Here is a 23,288-nt window from a genome sequence, read left to right as displayed (position 1 = left end):
CTGTGTGTTTGCCAGCTGGCATCAAGCTGGACCAGCTGGTGAATCAGGGACACATGAAGTGGATAAGAGGACCTGGGATCTGGGCAGGGTGCTGAGCGAAGAGAGACTCCATGCAGGTACTGAAAGGATCCGTGAGCATGTGTGTGCCTGTGAACCTGGAGAGTGTCGTGTGTGTATGCCTGCACCAATGACCTTCTCCCTCTGCGTTTACACAAGGTTATATTACTATAACAACCTCAAACAAGGAAAAGCCAGACCTAAATATACAAGTTTCATGATACAAAAGTTGTGGCGAGACTAGGCTGAAAGAACTATTTTTTTATGCAATAAAAATATTTATAAATATGTCACCTGAAACCGAGGAAGGAAGATCTGCAGGTACAGCACACCTCTGGAGAAAATAACTGCTCATGACTTGGACTGGTGTACTCTTCATTAGGTGAAAAACTGTCTGGATGGTCAGGCCCAAAGAGTTGAGGTGAATGGAGATAAATTCAGTTGGCAGCTGGTCACAAGTGGTGTTCCCCAGTGGTCAGTACTGGGGCCAGTTCTGTTTAATATTTTTATCAATGATCTGGATGAGGAGATCAAGTGCACCCTCAGCCAGTTTGAAGACAACACCAAGTTGGGAAGGAGTGATGATCTGCTTGAGGGTAGGAAGGGTCTACAGAGGAATCTGGACAGGCTGGATCCACAGGCTGAGGTCAATTGTATGAGACTCAACAAGGCTTAGTGCCAGGTCCTGCACTTGGGACACAACCCCATGTAACACTATAGAACTGGGGAAGAACGGCTGGAAAGCTGCCTGGTGGAAAAGGACTTGAGGGTATGGGTTGGAAGCCGGCTAAATATAAGCCGGCAGTGTGCCCAGGTGGGCAAGGAGGCCAACAGCATTCTGGCTTATATCAGGAACTATGTGGCCAGCAGGAGTAGGGAAGTGATCATGCCCCCATGCCACTGGTGAGGTTGCACCTCAAATACTGTGTGCAGTTTTGGGCCCTTCACTACAAGAAAGGTATTGAGTGTGTCCAGAGAAGGGCAACAAACCTGGTGAAGAATCTGGAGAACAAGTCTTATGAGGAGCGGCTGAGGGTACTGGGATTGTTTATTCTGAGAAGAGGAGGCTGAGAGGAGACCTTATCGCTCTCTAGAACTACCTGAAAGTAGGTTGTAGCAAGGTGAGTATTGGTCTCTCTTCCCAAGTAAGAAGTGATAGGATGAGAAGAAATGGCTTCAGATTGCACTGGGGGACATTTAGATTGGATATTAGGAAAAATTTGTTCACTGAAAGGGTTATTAAGCATTGGAACAGGCTGCCTAGGGAAGTGGCTGAGTTACCATTCCTGGAGTTATTTAAAAGACATGTAGATGTGGCACTAAGGAACATGGACATGGTCAAGTGGTGTATTTAGCAGTATTAGGTTTACAGTTGGACTTTTCCAACTGAAATGATCCTATAATTCTATGATTCTATACTGAATACCCATCAGAAGTCCTTCACCTTTCAGCACATCAAATCCTCGCTTACATGGATGGCATAGCTCTGAGAAATGTCTGCCTTCTCCACAATATAATTTATTACTCAAATAGGCAAGAAGTTTCACTGCCACAGTAATGTTCACATTAACTTGGATGCATTGTAGGGTAAGGACTATAATGAAGATATTTTTTCCAGTGAGTAAAATAATCTTAAAACATTCCAGGAATACTAAATATCTATCAACCTAAATATCTATCAGTATGTCAATCTGCCCTGTCTAAACCAGAAGTATGTCACTCAGAAGAATATTCATTATAGTTAATATATGCCTCATGATGGATGCTAGTGTCACTGCTTCTGACCTGTTCAGAAGTCCTTAAGGCGTTTTCTTAAATTAGTCAAATACACCATTAGGAGAAAACCAAACCATACTCCTTTCTGCTTCACTTCAAACTGTACAGGTCTAGTTGGTTCTTACTTTACTTTTTTCTAATGTATAATTCACTAGTTGCTTGGAGCAAATATTTGTTTTCTTGGGTCTTATGGAATCTGTGCTCATAGCTTTGACTCTTTTGCCAAAGGAAATGGCAGGAAAAGCAACTACTGGAGAGATAAAGGGCTAGATACTCAGCAGTTTCACATTGCTATTCCTCCTATGAAATAATTAGAGGTGTGCTAATTTACCAAAGCTTATGATCTGTCAGAGTAATTTAAAAAGTACTTCTCTGTGGGAGGACATTTCTCTTGTTGAATCCCAACATTCATAATAATAAAATAGGCAATGGAACAGTGCTCGGCTTATGTTTTAAATAAATACAAAGAGCAGCACACATGCCTTTTAGCAATAACACCGAGAGTGTAGGACTGACTTAATCTCTTTTACTTAAGTCATAATTGGATATGTAGGGCAAATATTTGGCTGGATTGGCATTGAAAGGAAAACATTGTAGCACTTATTAGGAGGCAGTGAATACCTTTGGTGGCTTCAGTCATATACAAAGTGGCATAGGAACAACCCAGCTACCTTGGCCTACTCCTAACTTTCTTGTTCATAAGACCTGTGGATACTATATTGGCTTTAAAGTCTACCCTTTGCTTGCACAAACATTTATATAGCACTTTTCAGCCTACAGCTACCATTCACATCTATTTTCTTTCATCAGCGCTTCTTTTTCAGTTCATTTTTGGTAATAGTCTTGTTTCTGCTTCCCTACTGTATTTGGGTTTTTGTGTTGTGGTTGTTTTGCCTTTTTTTTTTTTTTTTCCCCAGCATATAGCTAAAGGTCAAGGAAGAGCTTTTCTCACATTGCTGCTGGAAGATAACACTATGGAAGTTTTTAATTTTTCTGTAATCACAGGTGTTTTGTTTCAGAAGGGAGCAACACATTACAAAGCCACTCTTGGAATCAGTTGATATTTAATGAAGATTTTGAGTGAAGCAGAGCAACTCTTTTGGTTACAGTTGGTCAAGATAGTAGGCAACACCTATTTTGTCTTTTATCCCTTACATGGGAAAATGGTTGTCAGAATCTGAATACAGCTATTGTACAGCTATCCTACATCAGGCTAAAGATATTCCAATGAGCAGAAAATTTATTCGTCATAATCTCCATGAGAGAGATTAGAACTCGAAAAATAAGATCTGAGAGAACACGGTATGAAGTGCAAGGTTGAATCAGTGTGAAGAATGAAGTTGATGCTGAAAGTTGTTATGAAAAGAAAAGCAGTGACCACCTCTAGAGACAAAGCAGAACTCGGTACTTGCAGGGAAATAGAGAAAGCTTAGCATTATCATCAGCCAGTAAAAGGAAACTTGTAGTAGTAGTAGAAGCATCAGTAGTAATAATAATAATAATCATCATCATCATCATTTAAGCTAAAGTAAATTTCTTTACTTCCTAAAGGAAATGGACACTTTTTTTTTTTTCAAAAAGGCTAATCTAAGTATTAAGAAGTCTGTCAACAAAAGTATATATGATCGAAGTGGGGTGACAATTAAATATTGAATTAATGATATGATTCATGACTGAAACCTCCAGACCACGTAGTAGGTCTGGAACCCATTATGAAAGAAAATCTGCAAGACCCAGTGGGAAAATGATTGTTATCTCTTGTGGGTAAGTTTACTTATAACTAGTAGTGCAATTTTCCAGGGGCCATATAGAGAAATGAGGATCAAAGTAAGCTCAAGCCAGTTGCTATCATTGGAATAGTTCAATAGAGAGAAAGCTGAAGCAGGTACTCCTCTTCTAAATTAATTAATTGTCAGTCATCATCTGACTCAGTAAATCAGTGTTATGTAAAGTTGATGACTTAAGGATTTCTTGCTCTTATGTATGGTTACGATGCTGCAGTTTATGCTTTAGCCTTGTACTATGTAGAATCTGATTATAACTGACTAAAAACTGATCAAAGGAAACTTGATTTCTCTTGAGCTAGAACTATTTTAGGCATAAAGTGGAACAAGACTCAACAGATTGCAGGTTCAGACTGCTTGTGTTTAAGGTCCAATGAATTATAAAACATGCCTTCTTGATGGCATGAGGATAGAAAGATCCACACCGTAAGTCTACCATAACAGAGTCAAGCTCCTCTTACTAATCTCTGATCTCTGTCATTGCAACGGAGGCAAAAGCCTCGTGTCCTGTATGAATGCCAGGACATCAATAGGCCCTTGGGGAGGTTGCTATTGTAACGCAGTCCCAGCTGAAATTAATATCTTGTGTGGATGAACTCTAATGGTATTTTAATTTGGCTTCAGTGGAGCCACAATGTCATCCACCAAACGTCTCATACACACAGTGTATGTAATGACTATATTTCAAGGAATGAAATGCTACTAGTTCATAATATACATCATTTCAGGTACGCTCAGAACCAAGGTGACCTAACTTTAGTGCTTCTGAATATAGTGTTACAGACAGTGACCTTATCACCATTAAAGAAATACAAAATAAGAATATGAAGATAATGAGGGCTCCATTTCTCACTTTTATTACTGTGAAAGACTCTCTTTCTTTTGCTGTAGGAGACACTTACTCATTTGTAACATTTGATTATTTCCTATTTTATTGCTTAACTAAACAGAAAAGTCCAGACCAAAGTAATCCTGCTGTGTTTCCATAGCGCTATTCAAGACATGACAAAAATATGCCAGAGATCAATTTTACCAACACCTGTCAGCTGTCCAACAGTATGAGAAGTAAAATACATTCATGCTTAAACCACATAGAGAAGTTGAAAAGGAAGATAATACTATCAATCTCCAAATAAAACATAAAAACTTCAATGAAAAGAGCTACTGGCTCCTAACAGTAATATTCTACATATATACAGGAAATGCTTCCTTTCAGAAAAAGTGCAATTCATGAATATGTGTTTAAAGTAGTCTTAGAAATAAACAGCATTCAACAGAGATTCAGAATTTTTTTAAAAAACATTCTTAAGGTATTTATTTGGCAAAATCTGTCTGATATATTGATTGAACTTTAGTTTTATATGTTTTTTCCTCCTTCCTGAGGTTGGATGTGGATAGTTTTTAAATACTACCCCAATAATCTTGTTAAATTGCCTTATAAATCAGTAACTGTTAATTTTCTAGAGTGTTGTCCCAGAGTTAGGGCAACAAGATCACCAAAAGCACAAATGGGCAATTTGCATTTGACTTTCAAACAAAACTCATAGGTGAAATCTATAGAAAGGATGCTTCACAGATTTAATTGTCACTGAAGAGAAGTCTAACTGATTTAGGCCTTACATTCACAATTAATTTGAGCCACAGGTTTCTGACTGGTGTTAAATTAGACCCTGGCTAATTTCACACTAGTCAAAAATCTGGTGTGAAATTAACCAGGGTCTAATTTAACATAAGATCTTGCACTGCAGGAGCAATTCATATGCTTCAGTGTAACTTGAAAGTGTTACAGTCTTAATCCTATTACAATTTCCTTTCTTTTTTTTTTATAAGGTCATATTTTATGAAAGAGCACAGGACCTTGGAGCTCAAATACATTCCACTTCTGTTTAACTAATCATTTTAATAATGCTCCTTAATGTAGCAAGCACCCGTAATATAATGAGAAAGAAGCATGTATTCTCCACTTAAAAGAAGGCATATTCAGAGGATAATTACAGTTCACAGTATATAAAACATGGCGTTCCTTAAATTTCTTACTCACTTGTTTCTGTGGCTTTAACAGTTATGTTATGCCAAGAAGCTATCTCTCGGTCCAGAGGTTTAGTTGTAATGATTGTACCATTATGTTCATTGATGCTGAACAATCTCTTTAACTGCATTCTGTGGACAATAGAGTACCTGCACAAAAAAAAATAAAAAAGTAAAGAGATTCCCTAACACTGAAATGTTCCATCAGAGGCGAGGACATAGAAAGCTATTGTCAGTTGAGAAAACAGAGCTATGCATATATACATATGAACGTGTGCTGCAACAACTCAGAAATCATGAAAAATATACACTTATAAACATTTAATATTTACTGCTGCCAAGATCAACGCTCTTCTTTTTATAAAACTAAATATGTCTCAGATCTATATTAATGTGAACTGAATCTGAAATACATTATTCATTCCTACTTCTAAGTCAGGCTCACAGCAGGTGAATGACTTCGTTGAAAAGAAACAGCAAAAGTGCCACTTGTGAAATGAATAACACTAACAGCTAAGTGGATGTATAATGGCAATTCTATTTTGTCACTGCTGACATGCTCTGATGCCAAGGGAATGGGCATTATAAAGACAGACAGACAACTACCCATAATGAGGTGACACCTACGCGGTGTACAAAATCTTAATGCAGAAGATGATCGTAAATGAGTTCAGTGTTCCTGAGTCTTCATTGAAAAGACTTCGGATGCTGTGTTTGGATGCTGTGTCCGTATGCAGACATGCACATGCACATGTACATACATACATACCATTCAAATTGTTTAAGTCTAACCACTGGTCACAGGCCAGAGATGGACTGAAAAAGACACCAAAGATATTGATTCAAATAGAAAGGATATTTACGGATTTTTTTTCATGACATATATAAAAAAGACAGTATGTCACAGTTCCTAGTAGAGTCTATTTCATGGAAATAAAATCTGTTTGGAGAGCTGGAAGGTTCTAACCACTCCAGTTTGGAATTCCCACATGCAACTATTCCTCCTTATTGTACCTTTAATTGTGCTTGACAAAGTCTTTCTCTCTCCTGTTGGCACTTAGGAATCCAGCTCAGATTACATGCCAGCAGTTAGATGACTCTTTAAGTTGTTATTTATAGTTAATTTTTTTTTTTGTTTTGAAAATCAGTAAGAGGATAAAATAAGAAACCAGCACAACACAGTCAGTGAAAATTCTTATCATTTAAGTGAAATATTTGACATTCATACACCTCTGTTTTAGGGATGTACAATTCATTTTTTTTTAATGTGAACATTCCTCATCTTCTACATCCAAAGCTTGTTTAGGGGTTTCTTACATTGATATTTGTTTTGTTTGGGTTTTTTTTTGGTAAACTGGTTCTCGATACATAATTTTCAGAAAATCTGTGCAGGATATTTTTAGTTATTTTTTATTATTGACGTAGTGAGGTTTTGTTACATGTCTTTTTTTACTTTATATGTTTGGAAAGTGGGGTGCACAAGGCAACACAGCTGGTTTTCTATATTATAAGCAACTGCTGTCATTTATGATAGGAATGGTTTCAATATTAGAGTCATATGCATGGCACTTAGCCCAATAAACATATATTTACATTAGAAGTGACATGCTCTATATTAAAGAAACTCAGTGATGTAATATATGCATCACTGTTTTGGGACTGCGTAGACATATTCACCTTGTAGCAAGTTCCATCAAAATATTTCAAACTAAAAATTCATAGATATGCACTATGTTTAAATATTTCCCAGGAGATGTTACAGTTGACTAAATAAACCACAAAACAAGCCTTTTTTTTTTTTTTCGGAGGGACAAAAATGTACATGTATATTTTTATTTATTCTCACTTAATGTAACCTATGAGTAGCTTACTAAATAACAGTAAATGTATGTAAAATCATAACAAATGGCCTTGCATTGACTAGATCTCTGAAGCTGCACTACAGGTAACAATATATATACATGTATATGTATATGCATATATATTTCTGCTACTAGGAATCTACACATCATGAATTATTTTGTGTCTCATCCACTTGTCCCTGTATCCTAGCTTGGCTAAATTGCACAGTACACAGAGATGTCAAGTAACTCAAGAAGCTGTTTTAATTATAAGACCCATGTTAAAGATTAATTACCTGTTTTATCCCTTAAGAGACAGTAAAATTATTTTGCAAAATTAAAAGTCCTGGAGGACTCTTTCTACACAATATCTCTGTGGGCTAATTGTGGTAAATGTAGGAAACTGGTAAATTTTTGGTCATTCTGAGCTGAGCAGATGCCAGTGGAGCTGTTCTGTGTCTCCGTCCCCTATCTTTCCATAACTCCAGAAGTTATTGGGAACAGATTGGAATACCTCCAGGCACTTACAGGTTTGTTTGTGGTACTCTAGCTCTGCTACTATTCACAGTCTCTTCCAGGCCACTCTTTAAAATACTACCCCATCTCAAAGCGATTGCAAAGATGCACATATAAAGCTCATTTATTTAGATTTTGGGCGGGGGCCAGGATTTAATCTACAATACTGGTTTTGGCTGGGATAGAGTTAATTTTTTGTCATAGTAGCTTGGATCAGACTACTTTTTGGATTTGTGATTAAAACAGTGTTGATAACACAGAGGTGTCATACTTATTGCTGAGCAGTGCTTACACAGTGTCAACACATTTTCTGCTTCTCATACCACATGTCAGTGAGCAGGCTGGGGTGCCCAAGAAGTTGGGAGGGGACACAGCTGGCATAGCTGACCACAAATGACTGAAAAGATATCCCATAACATATGACATCATGCTCAGCAATAAAACTAGGAGGGGCTGTCATTACTTCGGAACTGGCTGGGTATTGGCTGGTTGGTGGTGAGCAACTGTTTTGGGTTTTTTGCATCATCTGTTTTTCTTGGGGGTCTGCTGTGTTTCCTTTTGCTGCTTTCTTTTTTGTGTGTTTGTTTTTTTTTTTAAATTATTAAACTGTCTTTATCTTAATCCATGAGTTTTCACACTTTTACTCTTCCGATTCTCTCCTGAATTCCATTGGGTGGGGAGTGAGCGAGAGAGACTGTATGGTCCTTAGCTGCCTATTGAGACTGAACCATGAGATCTAGAATAACCTAGGCTACCACAATGAAAGCATGATTAACTATAACCACGAGCCAAGGTAAAGAATAGAAATAGCCTTTGGAAATCCAACTACATTTATATTGGAGGCCTCTTCACATTTTAGTTAGGTACCTGACTGGGCAGTCATCATTGTCAGGATCTCTAGCAGTTACAGCGCCCACCAGTGAGCCACTCACAGCCCCTTCAGGAATCTCCATCACATAGTTCTCCAAGGTGAAAACTGGAGGTTCGTCAGCATTTTGCACATTGATTTTGACAGTAGTTTTGTCCTCAAATGGTCCTTCTTTCAGAAAACGGTCATCAATGTATCTGTTTACAACTTTTGCTAGAATACTGTATCTCCGTTTGCTCTCATAATCCACTCTCTGTTAAGAAAGAAAGAAAGAAAGATGTGGAATATGTCATTCTTCACATTTGAATTAAATACAGTTTAAGAAGTGGTGTGAGAGTAAAGATAAAATAGTGCTACCCTGCTTTTAGGAGTGTTACAGAAGTATTTAATTCTAAGATTTCTTTTTAATATAAAAACCACTTTGAAATTAAACAGCACTATGCCATTGTTTGCTTTCACATATAGGCTGGTTTTAATATCACACTTAAACCACAGTGCAAAAGAAGTCTTCCCATGGAATGTCAGCCCTAAGAAAAACAACTTCTTCTATTAGTACTTGTATTTCCCACACAGGTTAATCTTAGTGAACATTATTCTATATAAATAGATATAAATATGATAGATATAAATATTATTAGATATTATTAGATATGATAGATATAAATATTATATAGATATAAATATTATTCACATAAACAATGTGAATCACTTAATCTGTAGGGGTTAGGCTAACTACATTAAAATTTGGTCTGTAAAGGAAATAAATTCCAGAAGGCAACAAAAAGTGTTTAACAAGCACCTAATTACATTACTATTTTATATAGTCATTGTCTTCTGTAATTAAAAAAAAAATGCAATACTAAAGAAATAACTTCCTAAATGGTAATAAGTCCAAATAGGAAACAAACAAACAACCAAATTTATAGCATTCAGTTCTTCAGGCTCCTGAATTTCAGTAGACTATCAAACTCATCATTTCACGTGAAGACCTAGATGACCCAGAAACTGTCCTATGTGATTCCAAAATAAATCACACAGTTTCAAAGCCTCTTAAATACCTTACTTCATAAAGTGTTATATTTTTGAGTGTATTTAGTACCTTTTCCAAACTGTGTCATAACAAAAACTCCACTGTCTATCTAATACCATTGCTCATTCTGAATTCAGTTCAACAAGAAGTGTTGGAAGTGAGGAACTATTGTGTACAATTTATTGATAGATTTTACAGATGATGCACAGAAGAGATAGATCATTTGCCCACAATGGGATATACTGTGTTGCATGCTCAGAATAACTTTAAAAACTTTGACTGCCACTATTGTATTCAGCAGTAATAGGAATGAGTCAAAAAAAAAGTAAACAGAAAGAAAAGTATGTTTCTTTTTATCCCCCTAATATCCCAATCAAATCAAAGTTCGAAGAAATTAAAAAACAGTAGAATCCAAAATAACAAGCCTTTTTTAAACATCCAGCTTGCTTGATGAGGTTCCTTCTAGTACTTAGAGATTTTTTAGAAGGTTTCTGAGGTCTCACCTTTTTTAATAAGATAATTCCTTCTTGAGTCTCATTGTTAGTAATGATGTCAAAAACGTCTGAGTTATCTCCTTCAATGAAATAGTTCATGGCCGCATTCTCCCCTCTGTCACTGTCTTCTGCAAAGACTTTGCCTACAGTAGTGCCCACAGGAGCCTCTTCAGAGACGTTCATATAGTAGAGTCCTAAAGAAATAAATACTGGCACAGTTTAGTGATCTACCATCTTAATAGTTGCTGTAGCTAAGATGGCCTGAGGTTCTCAGAAAGTTGGGGAAAGCCCCCAGCTTTTTTTAGAGCAATGGATCTAATACAGCAATGGATAGATCTTGGGGACAAGGGTTGACAGCCTTTCAACTAATGAGTCCTCCTCTCTCAGTTCCACTTCAGCAGTAAATAAAGAGCTAAGGAAAACCAACGGGATGAAAAAAAACCATCAGAGGGCAGTACTACGCAGCTGTATTTCACTAGTTCTTCCTGACAGCCCAGCTAGCAGCTCCCACGTCTGCTAGAAACGCCTTGGACAGAGGTTACATAATTTGCCAAAATGTTTACTGTATCTGTCAGTAAAGAATGATGAGAGAAGAAAAAGAAAGAAGGTGAGTGAAAATGGTATTAAATATCCCATTGCCCAGATTTATAGGCTTAGATAGAGCAAACTATATGGAAAACAGTTTAATAAGTTATTTTTCTCCAAAGCCTAGCAATGAAAACAGTAAGCTTGAAGTCTTTTATAATGATAGGTTTTCTTTCCTCTTCATTTTTCAGCTTTTGTGGTTTTGTTGGTTTTTTTTTAAATTTTATTTTTATCTAAATCTGCTGAAGTCAAAGCACAGATCTGTTCTGAAAAGACCTACCAGTGAACTTAAAGCAACAGTAAATCTAAATTTCCTCAAGACTTCAACTACTGTAAGCAGTACTGTAAGTAGGCTATACTCACGCTGCTGAAATTTAGGTGGATTGTCATTGATGTCAGAGAGGTTGATGGTAACAGTGGCTGTTGTTGAAAATGCCCCTGCTTGCCCAACCATATCTTTGGCTTGGATGATGACCAAATACTGATCTTTTGTTTCTCTATCCATTTGGGGAGCCATTCTGATGACCCCTAAAAATGAAAAGTATAATACAATAACATACAGTTTTCCCATTTTTTTCCCAACATCTGACCATATTATATGGGTATTAAATGCATAACTGGACACAGTTATGAATTTGCCTTCTAGATCATGCACAGCACAACTGTCCTAATACTGAGAATTAGTACACTAGCAACATAGAATTATAGAAGGGTTAGGGTTGGAAGGGACCTTCAAAGGTCATCTAGTCCAACCCCCCTGCAAGGAGCAGGGACATCCCCAACTAGATCAGGTTGCTCAGAGCCTCATCCAGCCTGACCTTGAACGTTTCCAGGGATGGGGCTTCCACCACCTTTCTGGGCAACCTGTCCCAGTGTTCTACAACTCACATTGTAAAAAATTTTTTCCTAATATCCAATCTAAATCTACCCCCCTCTATTTTAAAACCATTACTCCTTGTCCTATCGCAACAGGCCCTACTGAACAGCCTCTCCTCATCTTTCTTGTAGGCCCCCTTGAGGTACTGGAAGACTGCTATCAGGTCTCCCCGGAGCCTTCTCTTCTCCAGGCTGAACAGCCCCAACTCTCTCAGCCTGTCCTCATAGGAGAGGTGCTCCAGCCCTTTTATCATCTTCATGGCCCTCCTCTGGACCTTCTCCAACTGGTCCATGTCCTTCTTGTGTTGGGGGCTCCAGAACTGGACACAGTACTCCAGGTGGGGTCTCACCAGGGAGATCTATTCTGCATACCTAGAGTTCTGAGGAGCAGAACAAATAATATATCTCATTTAACATATATAACTGTCTTTCTTGCCCAGAAATCAGTATTTTGGAGGGATGTCCCATATCTGTTGTATCTCCAACGCGGAGATGGGAATGTCACATAATGAGTCATAAAGTTGGTAACCCAGAAGTTTTCCTAGGTCCATTCATTGGATGGGGTATTCAGAATCCAATTCCTTTCTTCAGCAATGTAATTTTCTAAATAAATTGTTGATTCTGGGGGGGGGGGGGAAAGAATTTCAATTTCCTGTGGGAATGAAAGAATCAACTTTTTTTTTTTAGATCTAGGAACTATGTAACATGTACAAGTGTAGGGTGGCGTCAGTAGGTCTTTGTGTTGAAATGAAGAAACACATTTTTGCTTGCATCTATTTTATGTTAGTTTATCAATGCTTTCAAGTTACAAGATCATTTATTGTACCTGTCTTTGGCTCCACAGAGAAATAAGGCTGTCCCTGAACGAGACTGTAAAGCAGACGGGCATTATTCCCATAAGAAGGATCATCACCATCTACAGCTGTTACCTGTGTAACCGAAGTACCTCAAGAAAAAAATAAAATAGATTATGTTTATTTTCTTCTTGTATAAGTTATCTATAATTGCAAAATGAACTATTTAAAAACCTTTTAACATACCAGTTGTATTAGCAAACAGTCCTGAAAACTTACAGGAGCAAATGGAAAAGGAAAATATTTCCTCAGCAACTATTCTTACTGCATTCAAATTTTCAATAAAATAAGAATAAATTGTTTATGACTTTTCAGATCTATATTTACATTGCTTAAAATACTACATCTCTTATGCTTTTTTTTCTCTATTTCTTGTATGTGAATGGAGTACAGCAAATTGTTTCTCCTCCCCTTGTATATTCTTCAAAGTATTTTATGGACATATCCCATGGGAATAAGAAAACATAGCCACTTTATCACCAGTAGGTTCACTGGTGATAAAGAAATTAATTTTTAGCAAGTAAAGAATCCGAGAAGTATAACAAGGCTCTGATAATATTTTTTTTTTATGCTTGAGACTTTAATGAGTCTATCCATTAACGTTAACGATAAAATTAAAGATTAATATTTAATCAGGGCACATATATGCTTCAGAAATAACAGTATTCCTTAATAAGACTGAAAGGTAAAGGAAATCTTTAGCTACACAACTGTTAACTTCGTATCAGCAGTGGTCTATGGAAACCGTTCGAACTAATACAGGAAATTCATCCTCTAAGACAATTTAGCACAACTAGAATGCAGTTGCTTTGAAAAAAAAATGTAGAGTGCTAGTTAGGAAGGGATCAAGAACTATGAATAATCCAACAGGCACAGTCTGTTATAAATGTCATTTTCTACTAAATAAACCCAAGTACCCACAACTATGTTTAGAAATAAATTCATTTACAGCACTATATTTAATAAATCAGGGATAAAATCCAACATATGTAGGACTGCAAAACTATAATCACAGCTTTGGTTCATCTCATTCATTTAAAGGTAGATTTGTTTTCTGCACAGTTTCTAACCATTAGAAAGAAATGTTGAATCTAAACCATTATTTGCTGCTTGTTTAAGCCCCAGCGTACTTTTCTGCTTGCCTATTGACTCTTCCAGAGTATAGTAGAAGGCAGAAACATGGAATTTACCCAGCTGGGCTCAGTGAGATGCAGCTGGTGGATATAATGGAAAGGCAAGTGGGCAAGGAGCATCTCATAAAGAAGAGTCGACATAGAAGGAAGCAATAACAGATCTCCTGCACTCTCAGGAGGAAGATTATTTCTAAACTGAGGTGGTAGGAGACCGTGTAAAGAGAGGACTTTGGTTTCTCACATTTTTTTTAGGACAAAGATTTCATGATCACTATATGAACCTCTACATTACATAGGGACTATGCAGCAAGCAGAAGAAAAATGTTAGCCTGGGTTTAGAATTTTCGGTTTTAATTTTCCACTACCGTGAAGTCTCTATTTCTTTATATATTTAACCTGAAACAAAAAAAAAAAAAAAGGCAAGCCATTTGCTGAATGGAATCATGTTTACCTAGACATTGTATCTGGGTGATAGAAATTACAATGTAAATGTTACGTATTCAAAAACTCCAAAATCCCATGTAACTCCATGGTTAGGAGAAGAATAATTTATCAGATACAAATAATATACAAATAATATCTTTTTAAACAGTCAATTAACACAGAACCACTCACCCAAACAAATAAATTAAAAAACCTAAAACCCCACCTCTTGAGATTGCAGCCATGACATGCTATAATTGACAATGGAACTATGATACAGATTCACAACGTTTATGTGAAAATAAAAAAAAAAAGCAGAGAAAAATTAACTGGATATATCTGTGGCCTTCCAAACATGGATTTTTGAAAATGGGAGTTGGTGTGGTGTTGATATGAAGTTTAGCCCCATATATGTTCTTTTTTTTACACAGTAATGTCTTAAGCTGGATAGTAAAAATGCTTACACATTTTTTTTTTGTTTTATTAGCTTTATTTAAGGCAAACTACATTTTGCTGATTTCTGTATAAGATTTTTCTTTGTATTTCTGCAGCCTTGGTTTTACCCTTCTTGGACAAAACATAGTAGTGCCATTTAGATATTACAGTCCATTAGGTAAACTGTAGGGCCTTCATATGGCAAATAGTTATTCATTTTTCTAACTAGAGCTTAAAATCTATGAAAACATTGTGTGCTGATATACTATTGCATCTGACTCTTAACCATTCCATCAGATATAGTGCATTTGTACAAGTTTAACAGCCATATGGAAGACACTTAATGTAAAATTGTACCAAATGCCTGTGGGAAAACCACAGTCCGCTGCTTTCAGAAGAAAGTTCATCTGCTGACACGCTTTACATTTGCTGTGACACTTGCATATAAAATTCCAATAAAATCTAGTACTGAAGATAAAAGAGATCTAAGAAAGAAGTAAAATGTATTCTAATTTGTTGGTACATTAGTAGACGTATATTGATACTTGTACCTAACTTTAGGCAAAATTATCTGAGTCTGTTTTCTGCTTTTCTATGGCTCTTTGAGGCAAGTGGCCAGCTGTGAATTATTCTCTCATTGCTTTCTTAGTTCCAGACAAAATGTTCACTAACAGTGCACTACTTTCACAAGTATAGACATGAGCGTACCAGTAGTGTAGTAGTGTCTACATGGAAGAAGTAGGAGAAAGAATGAGCTCTAGCACTAATACCATAGCTCTAGTGCTAGAGAGGCCAAACATAGAAGAAGTAGTGCAGAAAATATTTTGAGATCCATAGGACAGGCTTAGATTCGCATATCAGATTGCAAATCTGTGAGTTTGCTATTTCATGTATTCTGTGTCTAAGAGATCAGACACTGAAGTGTCTTATTTTATTTTTCAACAATTCTGATAAATGGGAGATGGTGTTACTTCTGATTTTTTTTTTTTTTTTCATTTCATATATTTCTACATTTTACTGGAGTTTTTTTTTTTGTAATCTTACAGGAATATCACAAAATAAATTAAGGTTTTTTTTTTCAGTTTAATTAATCTTATACTGAAGTGATATCGTATTTTAGGAATTTAAATATGATAGTTGACATAGGAAATTGGATAAAGACTGCTGAGCTTTTCCTTTTTATGGTGTCAGCTTCTAGCCAACTCAAGTCAACATAGGTTGAAACTTCTTATCTGTCAATGGCTTGTTGATGGTTTCAGGTGAGAAACAGAGGTATATCAGAAAAGATTACTACTGTTGCTTTTGGCCATAAGTACCGCTCCACCTAAATTTTTTCTTCTTTTTTTTTTTTTTTCCATAGAGCCATCATTAAGAGAGGAGCTCATCATTAAGACAAGGGGATAAAATAGAAGGAATCCATAAGTCAACTCTTGATATACTTTTATGAATGGTTGCAGGTCTGTATGAGTATAAATCAAGCCATATTAAATTACTAGCTGTTTTAAAGTCATTTTTATAAGAGACTAAATATCTCATAAACAATGCTTTATCATAGGAAAAAAAAAAAAGAAAGAAAAAAGGTCACTGTCAAAATGCTAAATCTGTGTAATCTGAGATAAAAATACCCAGATAATTCTAGACAATAAACTATGCCTATTATTATTGTGAACGAATTAAAAAAAAAAATGCAAAGGCACCTGTCTTCTCATCTCCAAACTTGAGTGAACGAGCAAGATGAAAAGGCTAGAAGTACTGTCTGAACAAGCAACAAATCATGTTAGAAAAAGTTGTTTGATTAAGAGCTTAGATGCAGAAGTCTTGAGATAAAGAACTCTGTATGGAAGGAAGTGGCAGTGAATAAACCATCATATACCCAAAGTGATTTCCCCAGTAGAAGGTGGTATAAGCAGTGTGACTACAAAATAAATTGATTAAATGGATGTCTCTTGTAGCTGTCGCTGGCAGTGATGGTGAGCTACTGTTTCCTGGCAGAAATTAGGATACTAACCCCACTTTTGATTAAATTCCAGGCATGAATATCCTTTTCTTGCAACTGCTATCCAGGCTGGCAGAAGATGATAAAGTTTACAGCTCCCTGTGAAAGATTCACTGAATCTGCCCTAAAAGTTGAATGGGTAAGGCTGAATGAATCATAGTTTTTATTACTTCTTATGATCATTGATGCTATCAAGTTAATGACCTCATTAATTCATACAGTTTTAAGTAGCACAATATTTAAATTTCTTTTCTATATTATTTGCAATAGAAATAACCAAAAGAGATGGGGTTAGGAATTTAAAAGATTACTGGTATTCTTTCTGAAAGATTTAAAGAATGCATTTTTCACTTCATTTTGAAGATAGTTATTTGGAGATAGCAGTATTTACAACATGCTTATCTATGTCAGCTGCATTCATACTTTGTGGTTCTTTAAAGAATTTAAATGTATGTGTATACACATTATATGTGCAAATATGTATACATAAATCTGTATTTGCCAGATTTTAACTTTGCTTTGTATTTATTGTATTAAATTTCCAGATATGTGGCAGATCCTATTACAAGTCTGTTTCATCACATGGAGGTGGGAAAGAAGAGATGCAGGGATGAAATTGTTCAGCTTGACAGGAAAATTGCAATTCGTGTGCTTAGGAAATCAGAAGACAGTCCTTCACTTCATGCCATCTAATGCATAAAAGAGAAGCTGACTGATGGGAAAGAGGCTTGGCAGTGTAAATAGGTAGGTATTATATATGATAGAATCATAGAATCATAGAATGGTTAGGGTTGGAAGGGACCTTTAAAGGTTATCTAGTCCAACCCCCCTGCAAGGAGCAGGGACATCTTCAACTAGATCAGGTTGCTCAGAGCCTCATCGAGCCTGGCCTTGAATGTTTCCAGGGATGAGGCATCTACTGCCTCTCTGGGCAACCTGTTCCAGCATTTCACCACCCTCACTGTAAAAAAATGTCTTCCTTATGTCCAATCTGAATCTGCCTTCTTCTATTTTAAAACCATTACCCCTTGACCTATCACAACAGGTCCTACTAAAGAGTTTCTCAGCATCTTTCTTTATGTGATGTGAGGATGGTCATCACATCAGCCCCACATCAGCTTCATACCATTCCCGTTCTGAAACTATTCTTTAGAGGAAGGAAAGTATCCTTATCTTTGGAGGGGAAATCTTGAGTGCCTGTGATGTGAATGTGACTCTTTTTCCAATTATAGCACTATATGCTGGGTGAAGAATGGATCGAGACCAGCCCTAAGGAGAAGGAATTGGGAGTGCTCAACATGAGCTGGCAATGCGCCCTTGTGGCCCAGAAGGCCAACTGCATCCTGGGCTGCATCAAGAAGAGCGTGGCCAGCAGGTCGAGGGAGGTGATTCTGCCCCTCTACTCTGCCCTGGTGAGACCCCACCTGGAGTACTGCATCCAGTTCTGGAGCCCCCAACACAAGAAGGACATGGACCAGTTGGAGAAGGTCCAGAGGAGGGCCACGAAGATGATCAGAGGGCTGGAGCACCTCTCCTATAAGGACAGGCTGAGAGAGTTGGGGCTGTTCAGCCTGGAGAAGAGGAGGCTCCAGGAAGACCTTATAGCAGTCTTACAGTACCTCAAGGAGGCCTACAGGAAAGATGGGGAGAGACTCTTCAGTAGGGCCTGTTGTGACAGGACTAAGGGTAATGGTAATGAAGTGCTCAATATTTGTTATCTACTACATAAGGTATAATAAAGACATATTGTTTAGTTATTAAGTAGAATCACAGTAAACTGAGGGATGCTGTTGAGTACTTTTCAGTTCATCTAAGCTTATATTTATGTCCTTAAAAGAGTCAACTGAGATTAGAGAACTTCAAAATTTACGTGCATGCTACTTTTCTTTCAGATTGGTAGTAGCCTGAAGGACTGACAGGTTGTAACAATAATCATGCACTGATCAATTTTCTAGACAATCTGTATTGATTGAAAAAGTAGTGAAATCTATTAGCCTTAAATCTCATTTGCAGTGTCATCGGCTGTAGTACTCTACCTATTTAAAATGGTAACGTTATATTTTTAAACAAGCATCAATTTCAAGGCTGAGTCACTGATAGGAAAGATAAGTCTCTATAGTTAATCCAAGCATGTATCCAGATTCCGTAAAAGGAGTTGGATATATGTAAGTACCTAAATATTTAAAGGCAAGGTTGTTAAGTACATGTTAAGTATGCACAATCTTCAGTTTAAGCATATACCCTTGCAAATTTCCAAGCTTGTAAAATAGTTTGCTTCCTTCACACTGAAAGGTAGACTATAAAATGTGCTATTAAGACTTTATTTTAACATAGCTATCTAGGAAAAAAAAAAACAGGAAATAAAGAACTTTTAGTTCACAGCATGTCTTACCCTCAGGTGACATCTCTGGAACAGTGGCTTCATAAGGTCCATCCAAGAACTGTGGTTCATGATCATTGACATCTCGAACCTTGATAATAAATTCTGACTCAGGTTCAACAGGAAGCTGAGTGCTCCTGTTAATTGCTTGTGCTCTTAGAGTGTAGTATGGTTTCTCTTCTCGATCCAGCTTTTGTGTCACGTAAATTTTGCCATTATTTTCATCAATGATAAAAATGCTTCCAGCTCCCTCCCCAGTCAAAATGTATTTTAAGTTGCCATTCTGCTTGTCTAAATCTGATTTCAGCTGCAAGTACAAAACAGAAAAATAAGCCACATTTTGGGAGGAATAAAGTTTTGGAATATTCATTTTAGGCTTTGTTTTTCATTCTTCACTGAAACCTGTCACTAGCAAGTCTTCTTGCATACTAATAGTTAAAAATGGGTACTGTCACATTGTAAAGTATTGATACAACAGAAATACAAATGTATGGTATACCTGAAAAAAGATGCTTCAGCCACTTTGAAGTGAAGGGAGTTAATGTAAATACCTACTTTAGATCATTGCTTTATCAGCTTCCATAAACTTCTGCTGAAAATGAGGCAAAGGTCATTAAACATTATAAAATTTTTTATTACTGTGAATTACAAGTGTACTTTTAAAGTTTTATATATATTTTGTACTCAGCAATACTAAGAGTAAATATGAGAGACGGTGTTCTATTTCTGGTGAAATATTAAAGAGATGAAAAGCCATTCTGTGGTACACGCCTATATTATTTATTCTAAAATAAATTGACAGATATTTTCCATTTCCTTCTAGGATGATGTGCATCCTCTGTTATTTCACTAAGATGAACTTTACAATGATGATTCCTCTGATGAAGATGAGCCCTGGAGACCATTGCGGTCCAGCTGCGTTTGTTCATGCCAACAAAATAGTTCTATTAATGTTAACAATATGTAATAGTCCTTTTCTAATAGCAACAACTTAATTTCTTAACATGTCAAGCATCCACAGTTGAATTTTATGGGAACAGTAATTTCTATTAATTCTCTATTCATTAATTCTCTGTTAATTCATTTATTCTCTATTTTTTTCTTTATTTATTTTAGATTTAGAACAAAACATGTCAGAATCTCTGAAAGCCTGGATAATCACTGAAGAATCCAATGTAAAAAAAAAAAAAAAAAAAAAAACCTTTACTCAACCTGTGTCTCCTACAAAGCAGCAGGCTTTAAATGCAAATAAGATGTCTACCTGTTAACTTCAATAATCTCAGTATTTTGCTTCATACTTACTAACCCTACAGCTCAGTGTAGCATATGAGGCCACAGAGTGGGAAAGATGTAACTATGGGTGTAAAGGGCATATTTCCCTGTTGGATCTACTCAACGTATTTTGTAATAACTTCTGAAGTTGCAAAAGTCATTTTAGTTTTTCTTTGGAACAATACCTACCTATGCCTTTTGAAGATTTTTTAATGCATAATTTTCTGCACTTATCAAATGGATAGGTTTTTTTATAACGTGACTGGGACACTGCTCTGAGATACGAGGAACAGTTTTGAGTTCCTGCTCTGAGTTCTGTCAGAGTACCTAAACCCTAAATTACACAGAGTTAATTCCCCTTGCTAGTACAAGAGAGAGATAATTTTCAAAGCTAGAGAGTTTAGACCAATTTACAATATGAACAACGTAAAGTCAAATGTTTTCAACTTAAGTAGTTATGTGCTAAACATGAGGCAGGTTCACCCTTTCACAAGTGGTTAGTGTTGGTTGGTCTTGGTAAATAGATCTGGCTAAGGGGCATCACATATTCTTTTTGATCCATAAATCTTGGTTTCCTTGTCATGAACACCAGGGCATGGGAAAGGTGATGAATATCTAGATCTTTAACCTACAATGGGGTTCAGATGTGATCACAGAGTCCCCTTAGAGACTGGAAGCATGCCTTGAACTGGCTGTTTAGACATAACCTGTGTTGAACCACTTCACTCAGAACCATTTATCCCCAAAAGATTTTCATCACCTTGACCACGTTAAAAGAAAGGTCTCTTACAAATGACATTTGCTGAGAAAGTATATCAAAGGTTTTCAGTTTACCTGTTTTATTAAGCTAGATACAAAAGAATAAATGGTCTTCCTATCGTAAATGAGACCAAGAATTTTTGTACTTGCCTTCATATATCTGCCACTTTAGTACTGATGGACACACTTCTATTTCTTAAATGTGATAATGGAAAAGGATTAATGAGTCTATGTTAAATGAAATTTGAAAATTGAATTCTGAATCTGACTGAGAAAATAAGTTGCTATGGAATAGTGACTAAAAAACAAAGACTGTCTACCTTTGTATTTTTGTTGATGCAGTTTCCTTCAGGGCCTTATTTACTAAAAAATTCATGTGTTGATCATAGACTGTCACTTCATTTACTGAAAGCAGAGCATATTCTACTCAATGAAAAGAGATGAGTAAATACGTCTGATTAGACAATGATTAAACTGCATAAATTAACAATAATCTTCAACAAAAAATCCCCATAGTTTACCTGTGAGAAATAGAAAAGCAAAATTATTACTTTTTTTTCTAAAGTTGTATGAAAATACATGACATTTATGAAGTTTCTTTTACAGTAAACTGTTTTCCAGCTACGGGAAAAGTAATATTAATTTAAAAATTAGTTTGTCTACACTTGTTCTTTCAGAAGTGAGACATCAGACTTCCATAGTAGTTATTTTGAAGAGGCTGTGAAAAAGTAATGAATGAATTTTGAGCACTTCACCCTTTGGGCCCAATTAAATTTTAGTGCTAGTTAATTAGCAGTTAAACTTATTTTGGTTCATTCATCTAGAAAGTACCTTAAAGAAAGAAAACTATATCTCAAAATTACAATTGCTTCTAGCAAACAAAAATAAATAATAATAATAATAAATAATATTACTTCTAATAAGCAGAGAGAATAGAAAGGGGCAGATAAAGTCTCATTAAGACAATTATCTTAAAGGACATTTTTAAAGAAGGGTGAAAAATAATTGTTTGTTGTGCTAACCTACATTAATCTAATGAACCATGCAGATTTCTGTAGTTTCTCAGTGGTAAAAGGATTTAGTATTAATCTGTTTCATTAAAAATTAATGAGGGGTAAATCAGCTGCTACTTAGTGTAATGGAAAATCATACTAAATACTGTTTGTAAACTACACTGTACTCAGCATGGCTGCTTTGATGCAGTGCCAAAAATAGCACAAGCAAATTGCCAGAGGTTGATAAATGAGTCCTTAACTTTCATTCAAGAAGACAGAAAGGAACATCTCAGCTTGATACCTTTATCTGCTGTGTATGAAACTAGTTTTAGTAACAAAGTGAATGTGGGGTTTTCTTGACAGCAGACCTAGTTGAAGGAAGGTCCTTGGTACTGCTGTGACCTCCAGCTCTTGGAGTTCTTTGACTTGAAGTCAGGTCACAGGAAAGGAGAGATGTTGTGCTCCCCAGTTACAGCTCCCTGAGCTCTTCTTTCTACCTTTCTTGATACTTCCAGGTCACTGGAGATACTTGGTCTTCAAGTCAAGGTAGTAAGCTGCTAATCAGCATGTTAAATTTAACCTTGTACCATCCTTGAATCATTACTTATCATACCTGTCCAACATACACAGGCACCGTCAAAGTCTGTTCCTCAGTTACAAAAAGTGGCTCCCATACCCAGCCACGTTTCACTCTTCCAACTGCTGTGAAAGACTGATCTGTGTTTTGAGCGCTGTGGTTCCCCATGCTCAGAGAGAAAGGCCAAAGTTGAATCAGCATCAGCATGAGAGATAGCAATGTGGAGCAATTCATACTGGACCCTTCTTTCAATTAATTTTCATCTGTGGAAGAGGAGAAAAACAGAAAATCTTTGACATAGCATCACTTTTGTCTTTACGCTTTAACATATTGACTCTGTGCTAACACAAGAGCTGATTTGCAGTGTTAAAATCTCCTCCTCTCCCTAAAAGGAAACAGCTAAAACAAAGTCTGTTTGTGATTAAAACAGAGATCCTCTTAGAGATTCTGGCATGAAAGTAAGTGTTTAATTTCCCTTTATGAATATCCTACACAAGGACTTTCTATGAAAAAAAAAAAAGGAAAATCTTCCTTCAATTAATTCATCTTCCAAATTAAGTTGTGTAATTGTATTGTGTAGCATAGGAATAATTTGATTGGAATAATTAT

At 36.4% G+C, this 23,288-nt stretch overlaps 1 protein-coding gene across 3 annotated transcripts in view; it reads right to left on the bottom strand.

The window, feature by feature from the left end:
- Positions 1-23,288, bottom strand: part of CDH19 (cadherin 19) — a 127,151-nt gene that overhangs the window by 19,484 nt on the left and 84,379 nt on the right. For all 3 annotated transcript variants that reach the window (XM_086740565.1, XM_086740566.1, XM_086740563.1), the window contains exons 3-9: positions 22,716-22,942; positions 19,089-19,383; positions 12,682-12,801; positions 11,343-11,507; positions 10,404-10,588; positions 8,870-9,123; positions 5,659-5,795 (exon numbers count right to left, since the gene is read on the bottom strand). In XM_086740565.1, coding sequence (XP_086596691.1) covers positions 5,659-5,795; positions 8,870-9,123; positions 10,404-10,588; positions 11,343-11,507; positions 12,682-12,801; positions 19,089-19,383; positions 22,716-22,913 — 1,354 coding nt within the window. In that variant the 5' untranslated portion in view covers positions 22,914-22,942. The remainder of the gene's footprint in view (positions 1-5,658; positions 5,796-8,869; positions 9,124-10,403; positions 10,589-11,342; positions 11,508-12,681; positions 12,802-19,088; positions 19,384-22,715; positions 22,943-23,288) is intronic.

This window comes from Chlamydotis macqueenii, chromosome 2 (genome assembly GCF_036417535.1).
Source record: "Chlamydotis macqueenii isolate bChlMac1 chromosome 2, bChlMac1.mat, whole genome shotgun sequence".
Lineage (NCBI taxonomy): Eukaryota > Metazoa > Chordata > Aves > Otidiformes > Otididae > Chlamydotis > Chlamydotis macqueenii.
This window is presented reverse-complemented; position numbering and strand designations above follow the sequence as displayed.